Here is a 14,181-nt window from a genome sequence, read left to right as displayed (position 1 = left end):
CGACTATACCAAGGCGACGCGGAAAACCATCGTTACTATCTTTCCTCGGCACCCAGAGAGTGTACCCGATATTTTCCAAGGAGGCGGGTACCATCGAGAAACAGCCAGCCGCCTCGCAAGCCCTCTGAATCCCACAATACACGCTACCGAAAGAAAAAGAATGCACGCTTAAAAACGATCACCGCCTCTCCACGATCGCAACGCCGCGGATTTGTCTCAGCTCACCTTTATCCACATACCAAAAGCAAACAAATCATAGCCGGAGATGTCACCGCCGCGAGGACCACCCGGCATGCTCTTTTTCCCAACCAAGCCTCGCTTGATGGTATGTGGACACCATGTTCCCGCAACATGTCCTTCTCGAATGTCGATGGCCTCAGACAAGGGATCGGTCCTCGAGCTTCTCGAATCACTCGAGGCGCTAACCCATTTTTTTCGACGCTCGGATGTGACGCCGAACCTACGCCACCACCGCAAGTGTGTGACGGGTTGATTGTCTTGATTCCGAAAGTATTTTTTTGTTATACTCTTTTGATGACGATAGGCGCTTAACGACAACCATCGGCAGCAGATTCCACAACACCCGATGTTTTTCGCTCTTTTATGAATTTGAAGTCAAAATTCCTTTTGATCGCATGATTTCAAGTACATCCCTCGAAAATGTTCGACACCGCCAAAACGCTGACCAATATCCAACGACAACACTTCGTAATGATCCGACGAGGGAAGGAAGACATCCCACACCGCCGTGGTCACCATGGGGACGAATCGGGAGCACTCGCAGAATCAATTCCCCGCCAACACTTCACTCAAAATGAAAAGATCAATATGTTAAGCTTTGAGAATATAATGTTTAAGCGATAATGACAATAGTTAAACGTTAAATTAAATACTTAAACAATTAACTAATAACGAAAGGACTAGTACAATATGTTAACCAAATGACTGACATATTTAAACAATAAATGACCCCGCATAACCCGAAATAATTAAAAGAAAAGGAACTTACAACGAGTAAAACCCTCGCTTTCATTAGGATTCGCAATGGCACATTTTTCTCGCCCTCGACGACAAGATCAACTACAAAGACATTTGAAGATGGAGTGGACGTGACACATCCGACTGGAAGTCAACATCGCTTTTCTATTGGGCAAACCGCTTTTATATCCATCCGTGTGATGAACTTAACCCTCGACAAGAGAAACTTCGAGACCCCATCGCTCACATATCTCAAACTAACACCAATTCCCCAAGAAGTCTCGAGCCGTGAACATTAGCACTCTTCCCTCCCCCGTCAATCTAGCAATACCACAAAAACTCTCCATAATATATCGGTCGAAAACCAAATCGTATAAAACCAAAATGAAATGAAGAACAAAAACGAAGACGTACTTTAAGAAGAAGTAGAAGATGTAAAGAACAAACAAAGCAATGAATCGCAAAACAAAAAAAGTGCACAGCTTGTATGCATAGAGGTTAGATTAGACGTGATGTGATTGGGCGGTATTTTTTTCCCTCCATCCCAAGGGCAAAAAAAGGGAAATATATGTCATTGTCGCGAGGAAGACATGTTGTCATCGCTCGAATGAAAGTTCTCAACTCAACATGAGTCTCCTCGTAAACGCTCAAGCTTTTTTTATGTTTAAACAGATACATATAGTGTTTAAAAATAACGGTTAACTCGCTTAACTAAAGTCTATATCATGTAAATAATATGTTATTGTTTAAATCGAATGCTTTTCAATCGACATCGCTGCTGCTAGATGGGTACCTCCCTCGGGTCACCGCTTTAAAACATATTTACGTATTTTTCTTAAACACCGTTGTCATTGTTTAAAGAGTAACTTGAGTATTGTTTAACTTTTTTTCTATTGTTTACAATGACGCTTTTTTTGTTTCCCACATTGTTTTTTTACTAGGTCTCTGCTTTAAATTTCGTAAGTTCACAACAAATACGATTGTTTCGCTTTTATTTATAAAAAGATTTACAACATTTACAACATTTACAAAGATTTACAACATTTACAACATTTACAAAGATTTACAACATTTACAACATTTACAACGTCCGGCTCGGACTTTGACACTCACGACTCGACTCGTGATAACGAAAACAAGTGTCTCAGACATTCGAACGCTCACAGCGGCTGCATAACAAGCGCATCAACTCGAACCCGCAAAACGCATAACATTAAAAAAAGGTTAAACAACACACATTCATGAAAAACGACTATTAATCAATGTGTCATGGTAGGACTTAAACGACGATCCCCGATAGTTAAACACGTAACGTAATAGCATGTACACCCGACGCCATTTTCTTAAACGCTAATGTAAAAGTCTCAGTGGTAAATGTCAACCTCGTCTTTAAAGGATGTTTCACGATCTCCTCCTCTAGAGAATCCTCCGCAATCACGCAATACGTGAAAAACTTTCTTTTCATACCCAAGTCGAAATGCTCTCTTAATCGCTTTCCCGCTATCCATCACCGGAGAATCCTCCGCATTCGTGCAATTATGAGAGGACTTTCGCTCAGGTGAAAAAGATAGTTTAACTAGTTCGGTGATTACGGCTAATCGATTCTCAAGATAAGGAAGAAGGCTCACGAAAACATCCTTTCGTGACAGAGTGGTCAGTCCATGGGAAGAGGAGGAAGAGGAGGAGGAGGAGGAGGAGGATGATGAGGACGACGAGGAGTGGTCATGTCCATGGGGAGTGGTTCTTCCCGGTTATTTATGGTGTGAAGTCCACAAGCAGTCGACTCTTCAGATCCGAGAAAAAAAGTTAAACGACAGCCGCCGACATCGATCGATGAGAACGAACGGGTGTTCGGAAATTTGATAGTTATCGCGCATAAGAATTAATGCCGCCATTAATTCTACGCACGGATACCATAACCTCGCCACCGCCACGCGCCACATGCCAACAATTCGGATCAAACGAAAAAGATCACCGCTTTTACGCAGAGACTTTGAGAATTTACATCGCTTATGAATAGTTATACATGTAAAGATAATGTTAAACTGAGATGGGAAGTATTAAACTGATATGACAATTATTAAACATATTAGTAAAAATATTTAAACGGATAATAGCAAAATAGTTAAACATTATTTAAAATATACAAATAGATAACCATAAACGAGAAGAACTTTACAACGAAATGAACTCGTCAGAATTATCGCTCTTCTCGTCGAATACAACTTTACAACCATAAACGAGAAGACGTACAACGGCACATGCTCGCCTCGACAATAAAATCGACTACGACTCATTTCAAGACGAAGTGCACTCGACTCAATCCGATGGAAATCAATTTCATTTTTCTGCTCGAGAAACCGATTTATATATTTCGGTATGATAATGAGGAGAATAACAAGATGTAATGTAACTCCTTGGCATCGTCTCATCGTAAAACCAAGCTAGAAAGTTCTTCAAAAGGTCGAACACGATGCTGATTTTAGGCTTTCCTTTCCCACCATTTTCGTGACTAAAAACTGGGATTTCACAAACTACTGAATCCCATCTGAAGTGAACTGAGAGGGTAAAGGGAAAGTTAAACACTAACTAAGCGTCTGGTCGTGCGTAAAAGTAGGAGGGGTTTTTGGGAAGTTTTGAAAATTACTGAGGGTGAATAAGAATTTTCCCTTTTTATTATTATAAATAATAAAAATTATAAGTTATTAATTTATATAATTAATACTTTAATTATAAGTAATATTTTAATATAATTATAAGTAATAATTTAATATAATTATAAAAAAGTAGATGTTTTTGTCAAAACACTGCTATATTTTTGACAAATCACAATGTTGTTAGGTTAGTTTTTTTTAAATATTATTTTTTAATTAATTACTAGAATAGGCATTTTTAGAAGTATTTATCAAACTAGGCATTTTTTTTAATATTAAATTTTAAATTTTTTTAATAGCTGTGAGTTCCACTACTTCTTAATATTAAAATTTTATTTTTTTTTAAATCGGCAGGTCTCACTTGTTTTTTAATATTAAAATTTATATTTTTAAAACTGGGATGGGTCCAGAGGTGAGCACGGGCCGTCCGGCAACCAGGCCCGGAACCAGCCCGCACTGTTGAATTCAAATTTTTTAAAAAAGAGCAGTTACGTTACAAATGAATTAAAAATAAAAAAAATAAAAAAATCAGAAATTTCAGGTGAATATTGAAACATACAGGATTGTCTTTTGGGATAGTTTTCTTAATTCTCGTAAATAGATAAAGAAAAAAGTAGTGGGGAGCATATTATTAACCACAATCACTACTAGTCTAGTACTACCTTGAAAACATGAAAACTTCAAGTTTACATGAATTTATTTCTTAAGCACATACGTAGGCATGCAAGATCAAAGAAACCCTAATAACAAAGCCAAGATAATAATAACTACTTTAACGATCAGTACACCAGAGGATGAACCCTAACAGGAAGACCACCTTTGATCCTAAGCATAATACCAAGATCCTTCACCCTCTCTTTCTCGCCGTCGACCACCTCGATCTCAAACCTCTCCAGCACCGCCGCAGCAATCGCCTTCATCTGAATATGAGCCATCTCTTTGCCCAAACACATCCTCGGCCCTGCATGGAAAACAGGGTACGTGAACGGGCTCACAGCTCGGAACTCCCCTTTTTCAATCCACCTCTCCGGCCGGAAATCACCCCACTCCGGCCCCCATATCTCCTTCCTCCTTCCCATCGCGTAGGAGCTATACATCACCGTTTGTCCTTTCTTCACCGCCGTCCCGTCCGGCAACACGTCGTCCTCCAGTGAAGTTCTTGTCTGGAGCGGCACCGGCGGGTAAAGCCTCAAGCTCTCGGCCAACGCTGCGTGGAGATACACCATGTCTTTCACTTGGTCCAAAGAGAACACCGGTGCCTCATCCATCGTCTTCTTGGTTTTATCTCTCACTGACTTGATCTCATCGATGATCTTCTCCTTCACATCTGGTCTTGTAGATATGAGCCAGAAAAACCAAGTTATGGCCGCCGCCGTGGTATCTCTTCCGGCGAGAACGAAGCTGATGATGATGTCACGGAGGAAGTCGTCGGAGTAGTCATTGTCCACAGCTATAAACCTCGAGAGAAGGTCGTCGCCGAGTGAGCTAGTCAAGTCTCGCCTCCTCTTCCTCTCCCTGTACAACCTCCATGGCGAAAGCTTGGACCTTTGCAACCTCTTCTCTGAGCCGGCGTTCGGAGCCGAGGTTGAGAAAACGCTGGAGCTTCCAGATGAACGGGAAAGGGTGAGAGAAGCGGCGAACGCTGAGCTGTGTGGCTTCCTCAAAGGCCAGAGCGAGCTCACGGTCGGAGAAGGACGGTGATGAAGCGTTGAGAAGAGAGGGGTCATGGCCGAAGGTGACCTGGCAAGCGTTGTCGAAGGTGAAGAGCTCGAGGAGGTCTTGGAGGTTGATGATCTCGCCGGAGACGGAAGCAGAGGTGAGGAGAGGAAGGAGACGAGAGATGGACTCGAGATGGACGCGAGAGAGGATGAAGGCACGGATAGCTTTGGTGGAGAACTCGAGACTGGCAGTCTTGCGCTGGAGACGCCAGTGGTCGCCGTCGGCGTTGAAGATGCCGGAGCCGAGGAAGTCATGGAGGATGGAGGTGAAGGAGGAGCCTTTTGGGTAGTTGTTGAAGTTGGTCTTGAGGATGTGCTCAACGTTGGAAGGGTTGGAGGTGATGATGGCCATGAAGGTTGAGACGGTGCCGGAGGGGTTGGAGAGGAGGAGATCTGTTGTCCAGTCTAAGATCCGGTGGCTGTTCTTCATGAGTTCCAGGAAAGAGCCTGACTGGTTTTTGGGTTCTGGTCACTGGTGAATGTCGGCGTCGCCGGAGTATGGTGAGGAGAATAAGGAGGAGAAAGAGGAGGATGGTGATCAGAGTTAGGGTTTCCATGGTGATGAACAATACTCTAGTTTGACTAGTATGCATATCTAGTACATATATATATAAGTACACAGGTCACTGTTAGCTGTTAATAACCATGAAATGATTACCCATGTTTTTTATTTATCATTTTTTAATATTAAAAAACATTTATTATTTTTTTTTTCTAAAACTACATAACACTTTATTTAATTCCTTTTTTTTTAATTAAATATAACATAGAAATGTAAATATATTAAATATCAAAAAAACTGTTTTTGGGTGTTGTAAGTTTTTTTTTTTTTGAAAAAAAGATGAACCATTTATTCAATGCAAATCAAGAAGTAGACAATCTAAATAATTAAACAAATTAATGGTTTACTCTCAATAATTAAACAAATTAATGGCTTTAATCTTAGCTTGTTAATTAACAAAAAAACATGATTATAATAATAATTATTATTATTATTATTGTAATAATTATTACTATTATAATCATAACACATTAAGTTATTATTATTATCATTAATATTTTTATTATTATTATTAATAGTACTGTATAAAAATAACTTAATGAATGCTCACTTTAGTAATTACCATTCCGAAAAGCTCTTTTCAAAATTCAAATCCAAAGAACTTCACACATATTAAAGTATTTTTACATTAGCTTACCAAAACATAAAACATTAAGAAACACTTAATTTACTCTCAAAAGCACTTTTAAAATAAGTGCTTTTACAACTTGAAAAAAAAAGCACTTAATTTTTAAGCTAACCCAAACAAGGTCATATATATATATATATAAATACACACGTCACAGTAAGTAGTTCGTAACCATTAGATCATTTACAAACATAACGGTCATTTTAATTTTTTTTTTAGTTTTCAGGTTTTTAAACTCTTCTTTGTCTTTTTTTTATTTATAAAATTACAAAATTTATATGATATTAAATAATTTTTTTAAAATTTATTTTTTAATTTAATATATTTGTATAATTAAAAATAAATTATAATTAAAATATTAAATTATATATTTGACTAATAAAATTGTAAATAATTATAATATATTTTTTTTTATAAAATATAGATAAACAATTAATTTTAATCAATCGATATAAATTAAATAAATGCAGAAACGTGATTGGAGTAAACAAACACAAATTTGCACAGATCCCAAAAAAACACACGTGACAAGTACAATAATATTTAATAAAAGAAAGTGCTATCCACGTGATTTTACCAGTTTTTATATTTTATTTTGGGTATTTATTCAAAAGTAAGAGTGTTGAAATATTTTGATTTTTTAACTGTTTTATTTTTAAATTCTATTTATTCATTTAAAAAATTTATGAGATATCAAATATTATTTTTTTATTTTTGTATAATAAATTATATTCAATAATATATTTTTAATTATATTTTCAAATAAAAATTAATATAAAATTTTATAAAATTTAAAATATCAGCTATTCATATGAATTACATAGAAAAATGAAGTTGTGAGAGTATTTATAAAAAAATAATTGAATTCTATATATTTTAGTATTTATTGAGGAGATAGCGACAAATATTTCAATAGTGGTTTGTCCGGTATGCATAAGTATAACAAAGGTCATCTTCAATGATGACACTAAAACAAAAATTTGAGGTCATGGTCGTTCCAACCCACCCCTTTTTTCTACCACAAATTTTTTATTCAATATCTTTTATTTTTATTATTATAAATAATAAAAATTATAAGTTATTAATTGATATAATTAATACTTTAATTATAAGTAATATTTTAATATAATTATAAGTAATAATTTAATATAATTATAAATTTTATGTGCAATTAATTATTTAATATTTAAAATTTTAATTAAATTTTAATCAACATGTGTTTATTATTTATTTATCAAACTAATTAAAAATTTTATAATTAAATTTTTAAATAAATATAAATATTTTTTATTAGTAAAATATTACATTCTAAATAATATTTAATTAAATCATTATTAAAAATAATTAATTTCAAGTATTTTGTGATTGAATAGTAATACTAATAAAAAAAATGTGTAAAAGAATATATATATATATATATATATATATAAGAAAAATTAGCAGCCTATTTTATATTGGAGTAAGTCAATAAAAATAATTAAGAACACACACAATATTTTATAGAAAATAGGAGAAAAAAATTAATAACTTGAAACGAACTCTACAAACCATCCATGTGATGGTGCAGGTTGTGGGTATTTTTTATTTCATTAGAGATAACGACCTCCAAAGATCACAACAAAGTCCGCGTAACCTTGTTGAAATACTCTGCCTATTAAGTTCGGTGATTCGAATAGAATTTTTTTTATTTCAGTGATTAAAATAGGAATTGGCGCACAATTCAGTGACTATTTAGGTTTTTTATCAAAAAAAAAAAAGTAGCAATTCCTCCACAACATGCATGTTTCCTTGTTTGGTTGGATGTAATTCTAAATGCATTGGATTTTCAGTCACAATGTAACTGGAAATACTTGGTTTTGAAAATACAGTCCAGTCAAATCTTGTGTTTGGTTGGATATAATTAAAATTACTATATTATAAATTTTTATGTTTCTTTTAAAGGATTTATAAATATGGAATTGAAAAACATATGTGTATATGTGTATGTATATATATGTGTATATATTCATATATGTATATGAGTATATATACACATCTATATAAGTATAAGTATACATGTATATATATATATGAGTATATATATACACACACACACACACATATATATAAGTATATATGTATATATATATATATATTTGTATAACTATATATATGTATATATGTATATATATACACATAAGTATATGAGTATATATATGTATATGTGTAAAAATACCTCTATATGTTTATATAAATATGTAAAAGTATATGTATGTGTATGTGTATATATATTTATATATATATATATATATATGCATGTATGTTTATATATACACATTGGTTTTCAATTCTCGGGATTTGGTTTTACGCCCAATTTGTGCTTAAAATCAAATACACCAAAAAAACTATTGTAATGTAATAATTACATCATGATTTGCATATACACCCAAACAAACAATGAATTTCATAAATTAAAGTATTTAGTTTTATATGTAAAACCAAGCACACCCAAACAAACAAACTCTAAATTTTAAATCTAGGACGTTTATAGTAGTCATTGAAGGTAATCAATAGTTTTAACATCATAAATAATACCAAAAATGCTTTTTATAGTATTGTACAATATGATAAATCATAAAAAATATATACAATATTTATATAAATAAATCATCGTAATGATTCAAGCATTTTTACATAATAGTAATTTAAAAATTTAGCTAGATTACTTTTTATCTATTTATTTAGGGGTTGTTTAGTTGCATGTAAATAGATGTAAGTGGCTGTAAAGTAAGTGATTTTACATGTGAAAATGTGTTTGGTTTGCTATAAGTTACCATTTACATGTAAAAGAAAATGCACTATCATAGCCTTTTGCTGTAATTTAACATACAATCAAATTGGCTATAAGCGATAATGCAGTAAAAGCAAAGATTACAATCACTACTTTAGTTTTCCATAACAACTTTCCTAACCCTATGCAATTAAACCAATATCAGCACCATCAGCTTCATAGTCTTCACTGTCAGGAGAAACGTTGATGGCGGTAATGTTCTCATAGCCATCGTTATCATTGTCTTCACGGAGGCGGTTGAAAGAGGAGTTTTTAAAGCTGGCGTCGACGACAACTATCGTGTGAGAAGTAAGCAAAGGGCCAGCGACCATGTCAATGGGTTCGATAGGATTCGAACCGCGGTTGAAATCAAAGTCATTTAATAAAATATAAAATATATATTATAATAATTAATAATGAACAAAATATAATATTAAAACTATAATTATAATATAAAAAAATTACTTTCAAATTTGATATTTAAATTGATAAATGAAACTTTATATCTTATTTTAGTGTTTTTAATTATATCGTTTATTTTTAAATTTTAAACATTTACAAATTTAATATATTAATATATAATTATTGAAATTCTCTCGGTGTTTTTTATTTATTTGTTTGTTTATTGGTTGATTTTGTCTAAGAAATTTAATTCACTAATTCTTATCTTTTATATGGCTAATACATTTTATCAATAAATTATTTAACTTACCCAATATCAATTGAGATTTTATTTTGTTTTAAATTTTCTTATATTTTATATTTAGTTAGAATATTTTATTTTTATATTTATAATAAAATTACACTCATTTATTGTTTTATTTTTTTTAAAATTAAATTTTAGAAAGTATTTAGTATTTACATAACATATTAATAAATTTTAGTTTTAAATGCTAATTTTTTTGTTGGTATGTTTATGATATATATATATATATATATATATATATATATATATATATATATATATATATATATATATTGTAATTCCATTTATTGATTATAAATTAAAAATAATATTAATAAATATACATGATTTTTGTAGTTTCAAATGAGAAAATAATAATAAATTATTAAATATTGTACTACTCTGCAGTGACCACATGGCGTTCCAGTTTTCGACTGAACCAGATCGAGTAGGTCAGTGGTCGACAACATTGGGTTTCATTTTCTTCCTATTAAAAACAATTATGATGAGAATTTTATTCATGGTTTTTTCAAGATTAAAAAAAATAAAGTAAAAATAAAAAATAATATAATTTATTTTATATTTTTTTTAGTTATTTGAAAAAGAAAATGTTTTGTTTGATGGATGTTGTAAAATTTAGAAGACAATCTTTGTCCTCATTCTAACTTTGTATAAAGTTTTGAATAGCTAAATCTCTTAATATGATATGTCTCCAAGGGCTGGGTTGAGTTTGGGTCGGGACTTATCTATAATTACAAAAATTCAAACTTATCTAAGCCCATCCTGACCGAAAAATTGGGTCTTAACCCTCAGTAGAGCCCGCCCAAATTTAGCCACCTTTACTCAAGGCCCACCCAAGCCCGCAGAAATAGGCTTATTACCAAATAATATATAAGTTATAAAAAAAATTAACAATAATATTAATATATATATGACATAATATTATTGTACAAAACACTTAAAAGTTAAAATATCAAATGCAAATATTTATTCAATTACAATAACTAAAATTCAATCCATTATAATCAATGCCAATCAACAATACATATATATAATATAAATATATAAAAAACTAAATAATAAATAATTAATGGAAATTTAAATCATTATAAGTATATATAAAATTAATTGATAAATATATTCTATCATTCGGGCGGGCATTCCGAGTTTTTAACAATGAAAACTAAATCTTGCTTGTTTTTAAAATGAGTTATTTTTTTTTGAGGGCCCGGACATCGTGCCTTATATATTTGTGCAAGCTCTTCTATTTTCGGGCTGCATTTCAGGCTTGGGAAGGTAGCCCGGTTCTTGGAGAGATCTAATTTGGACGGATTAATTTGGACGGATGTAATGGTTCTCCTTATAATACTTTTTCCATCCCAATTTGTTTATTTTTTTATTTTTTTAATTTTCATCCTCTACCTGTTATATGAATATTTTATGACAAAAAATATGTGAAAATATAATATACTATATATTATATAATTTACTTAGTAAATTAATAACAAGTAAATAAAGTAGACATTAAAGTAAAATGTTTAATAATTTAAATATAGAAATTAAAATAAAAATCATTCTCGAATAGTTTACAAATAAGAAAATTATTTACATAATACATGTTAATTAAATAATGAATTATCAAATTAAGATATCTATTTTAAATATTTAATTATAATAATTAAAATTAATAATGATATTTAAAATATTTTTAATAATAATTATATAGTTATTAAAAAGTCATTATACATAACTCATTAGTTTTATATAAATATCAAATTTTTATGGCAAAGGGTATAAAAATTATTTTATCTTATTTTTCGATCATTTTTTCCATTCCCATTAATTAATTCCTCTAACTAAATATAATTTTCACTTTATTTATATTTCTTATCATTCACGAAACTTATTACGGAAGAAAATTATATTTTAAACTAGTAAAAGACTTTTTAAATTAGTTGGCTTCAAAGTTTAATAAAAATTTTATTTTACTTTTTAAAATTAATCTCTCGGACAATATCTAAATAGGCATATATTTAATGTCTGTTAGAAAATTATAGAAAATAAATATAATAAATATTTTTTATATAATAAAGTACACCAAAAAAGCCACCTAAAAATCCTCTTGATGCGGGAACCATGGGAAAGTAATGTTTCTCCACATGCATTTGTTTACGAACTCCAACAAAAGAAAAAATAAATATTTTAATTTTGTATTAACTATTGTCCGTAAATTATTCAATAAAAAAAACTCCATCCTCTCGGCAACTGAGCCGTACGTCGTGATGTAATTAATTAAAAATGAATTTAATATCTTTAAAATATTAAAATTACTTACCAAACCGTCTTTCAAAATTACTCCACGTTTATTTTAATTTTATTAAAAAAATTACAAAACTTATATATTAAAAAAAATTAAATATTAATTTTGTAAAATTTAATTTATCTCTACAATTTTTAATATTTTATATAAAATAATTTTAGAAAATTAACATTATCTTTTATAAAATTTAAGTTGATAACTAATTTTAAGTTTTTAGCCGATTTTTTAAAAAATTAATTATAAATATCCGAAGTTCAAAACATTGCCCTTAGTCCCTCAGACAATTAAATTCGATAAATAATCCCCTATTTTTTTTCAATTTGTTTATTTTTTAATTATCTCATCTCACTATATTATCTTGTTTTTTAAAAATATACTATCGCAATATTGGAAGGAAAAATTTAACGTGTTTAACTTTAAAAAATTTGTACCAAAACCATCACTTCCATCATTTTTTTATATTTTTATTCTAATTTTTGTATACAAAAATACTATATCTAAATAGAGAGCTAAAATATTAAACGAAAATAAAACATACAAATTAAAAACCTTATATAAAGAAACTTGCACAAAAAAGTGAATCGACAGCTAAAACATTACGATTCTAAATAAAAAAATTTAACTTATAATCATTATTTAGTCTAAAAGACAAAATTAGAAGATATTTTTGTCAAAACACTCATGGCGAAAGCTTGGACCTTTGCAACCTCTTCTCTGAGCCGGCGTGCTGAGAAGAGAGGGGTCATGGCCGAAGGTGACCTGGCAAGCGTTGTCGAAGGTGAAGAGCTCGAGAAGGTCTTGGAGGTTGATGATCTCGCCGGAGACGGAAGCAGAGGTGAGGAGAGGAAGGGGACGAGAGATGGACTCGAGATGGACGCGAGAGAGGATGAAGGCACGGATAGATAGCTTTGGTGGAGAACTCGAGACTGGCAGTCTTGCGCTGGAGACGCCAGTGGTCGCCGTCGGCGTTGAAGATGCCGGAGCCGAGGAAGTCATGGAGGATGGAGGTGAAGGAGGAGCCTTTTGGGTAGTTTGACTAGTATGCAGTTAATAACCATTACTTCATTTCCCATGTTTTTAATATCAAGAAGTTTTTTTTATTTTTTTCCCAAAACTACATGGCACTTTATTTAATTTTTTTTTTAATTAAATATAAGATATAAATGTGAATATATAAATTAGAGATAATTTTAGAAAAATAATAAACTTTTTATAAAAATTTGTGAAATAACTAAATTTATTGATATGTGAGATTCGGTTATTCACGCTAGATAAAAGAGCAAGGGAGTATATACATACATAAATACGATTAATCCGTACTTAAAATTTAGGGATATCCATCGTGGTGATCGAAGATAATTTGATCTATTTTAATCATTATAAATAATATTTGCTCCGTTCTTTTTTTAGTTATCACTTTACGTAATTCACACGTATTAAGAAAATTTTGTTAAAAAAATAGTTGATTATCTACGTTTTATAAAAAAATTCAAATTCTTTTTCAAAACTACGCTTATTTAAAACTCCACTAGTGGAGTATATAATTTAATACTTAGTTGATTTTGATTTATTGAAAATTGTATAAGTACATTAAATTAAAGGGTAAATTTGAAAAAAAAATATTTAATATTCCACAAAGTTTCTAATGTGACAAGTAAAAAAGAAACAGAGAAGTGGTTCAAAATGTAAATTAAAAAGAAACGGAGGAAGTAAAAAAAATGTATTTTATAATATTTTACGGTATCATAAATGATAAAAAAATATACAATATTTATATAAATAAATTATTATTGAATAATAATCGAAGCATTCGTAAAGAAAGTATAA

General features: G+C 30.9%; 1 protein-coding gene across 2 annotated transcripts; it reads right to left on the bottom strand.

Moving 5' to 3' along the window:
* Positions 1–4,144: 4,144 nt before the first annotated feature.
* Positions 4,145–5,935, bottom strand: LOC120274434 (cytochrome P450 94A1-like). Of its 2 annotated transcripts, none has more exons than XM_039280967.1 (2): positions 5,151–5,935; positions 4,145–4,277 (listed from the first exon to the last, which is right to left on the bottom strand). In XM_039280967.1, the coding sequence occupies exons 1-2, from the start codon at positions 5,778–5,780 to the stop codon at positions 4,170–4,172; spliced, it is 738 nt and encodes a 245-aa protein (XP_039136901.1). In that variant the 5' UTR covers positions 5,781–5,935; the 3' UTR covers positions 4,145–4,169. The 2 variants fall into 2 exon arrangements, with proteins under 2 accessions (XP_039136901.1, XP_039136902.1); XM_039280968.1 differs by having other exon boundaries at positions 4,145–4,280; positions 5,154–5,935.
* Between the last annotated feature and the right edge of the window lie 8,246 nt (positions 5,936–14,181).

Source organism: Dioscorea cayenensis, chromosome 13 (assembly GCF_009730915.1).
Source record: "Dioscorea cayenensis subsp. rotundata cultivar TDr96_F1 chromosome 13, TDr96_F1_v2_PseudoChromosome.rev07_lg8_w22 25.fasta, whole genome shotgun sequence".
Classification (NCBI taxonomy): Eukaryota; Viridiplantae; Streptophyta; class Magnoliopsida; order Dioscoreales; family Dioscoreaceae; genus Dioscorea; species Dioscorea cayenensis.
Note: the sequence above shows the minus strand (reverse complement) of the source record. Positions and strands in the feature narration are given on the sequence as shown.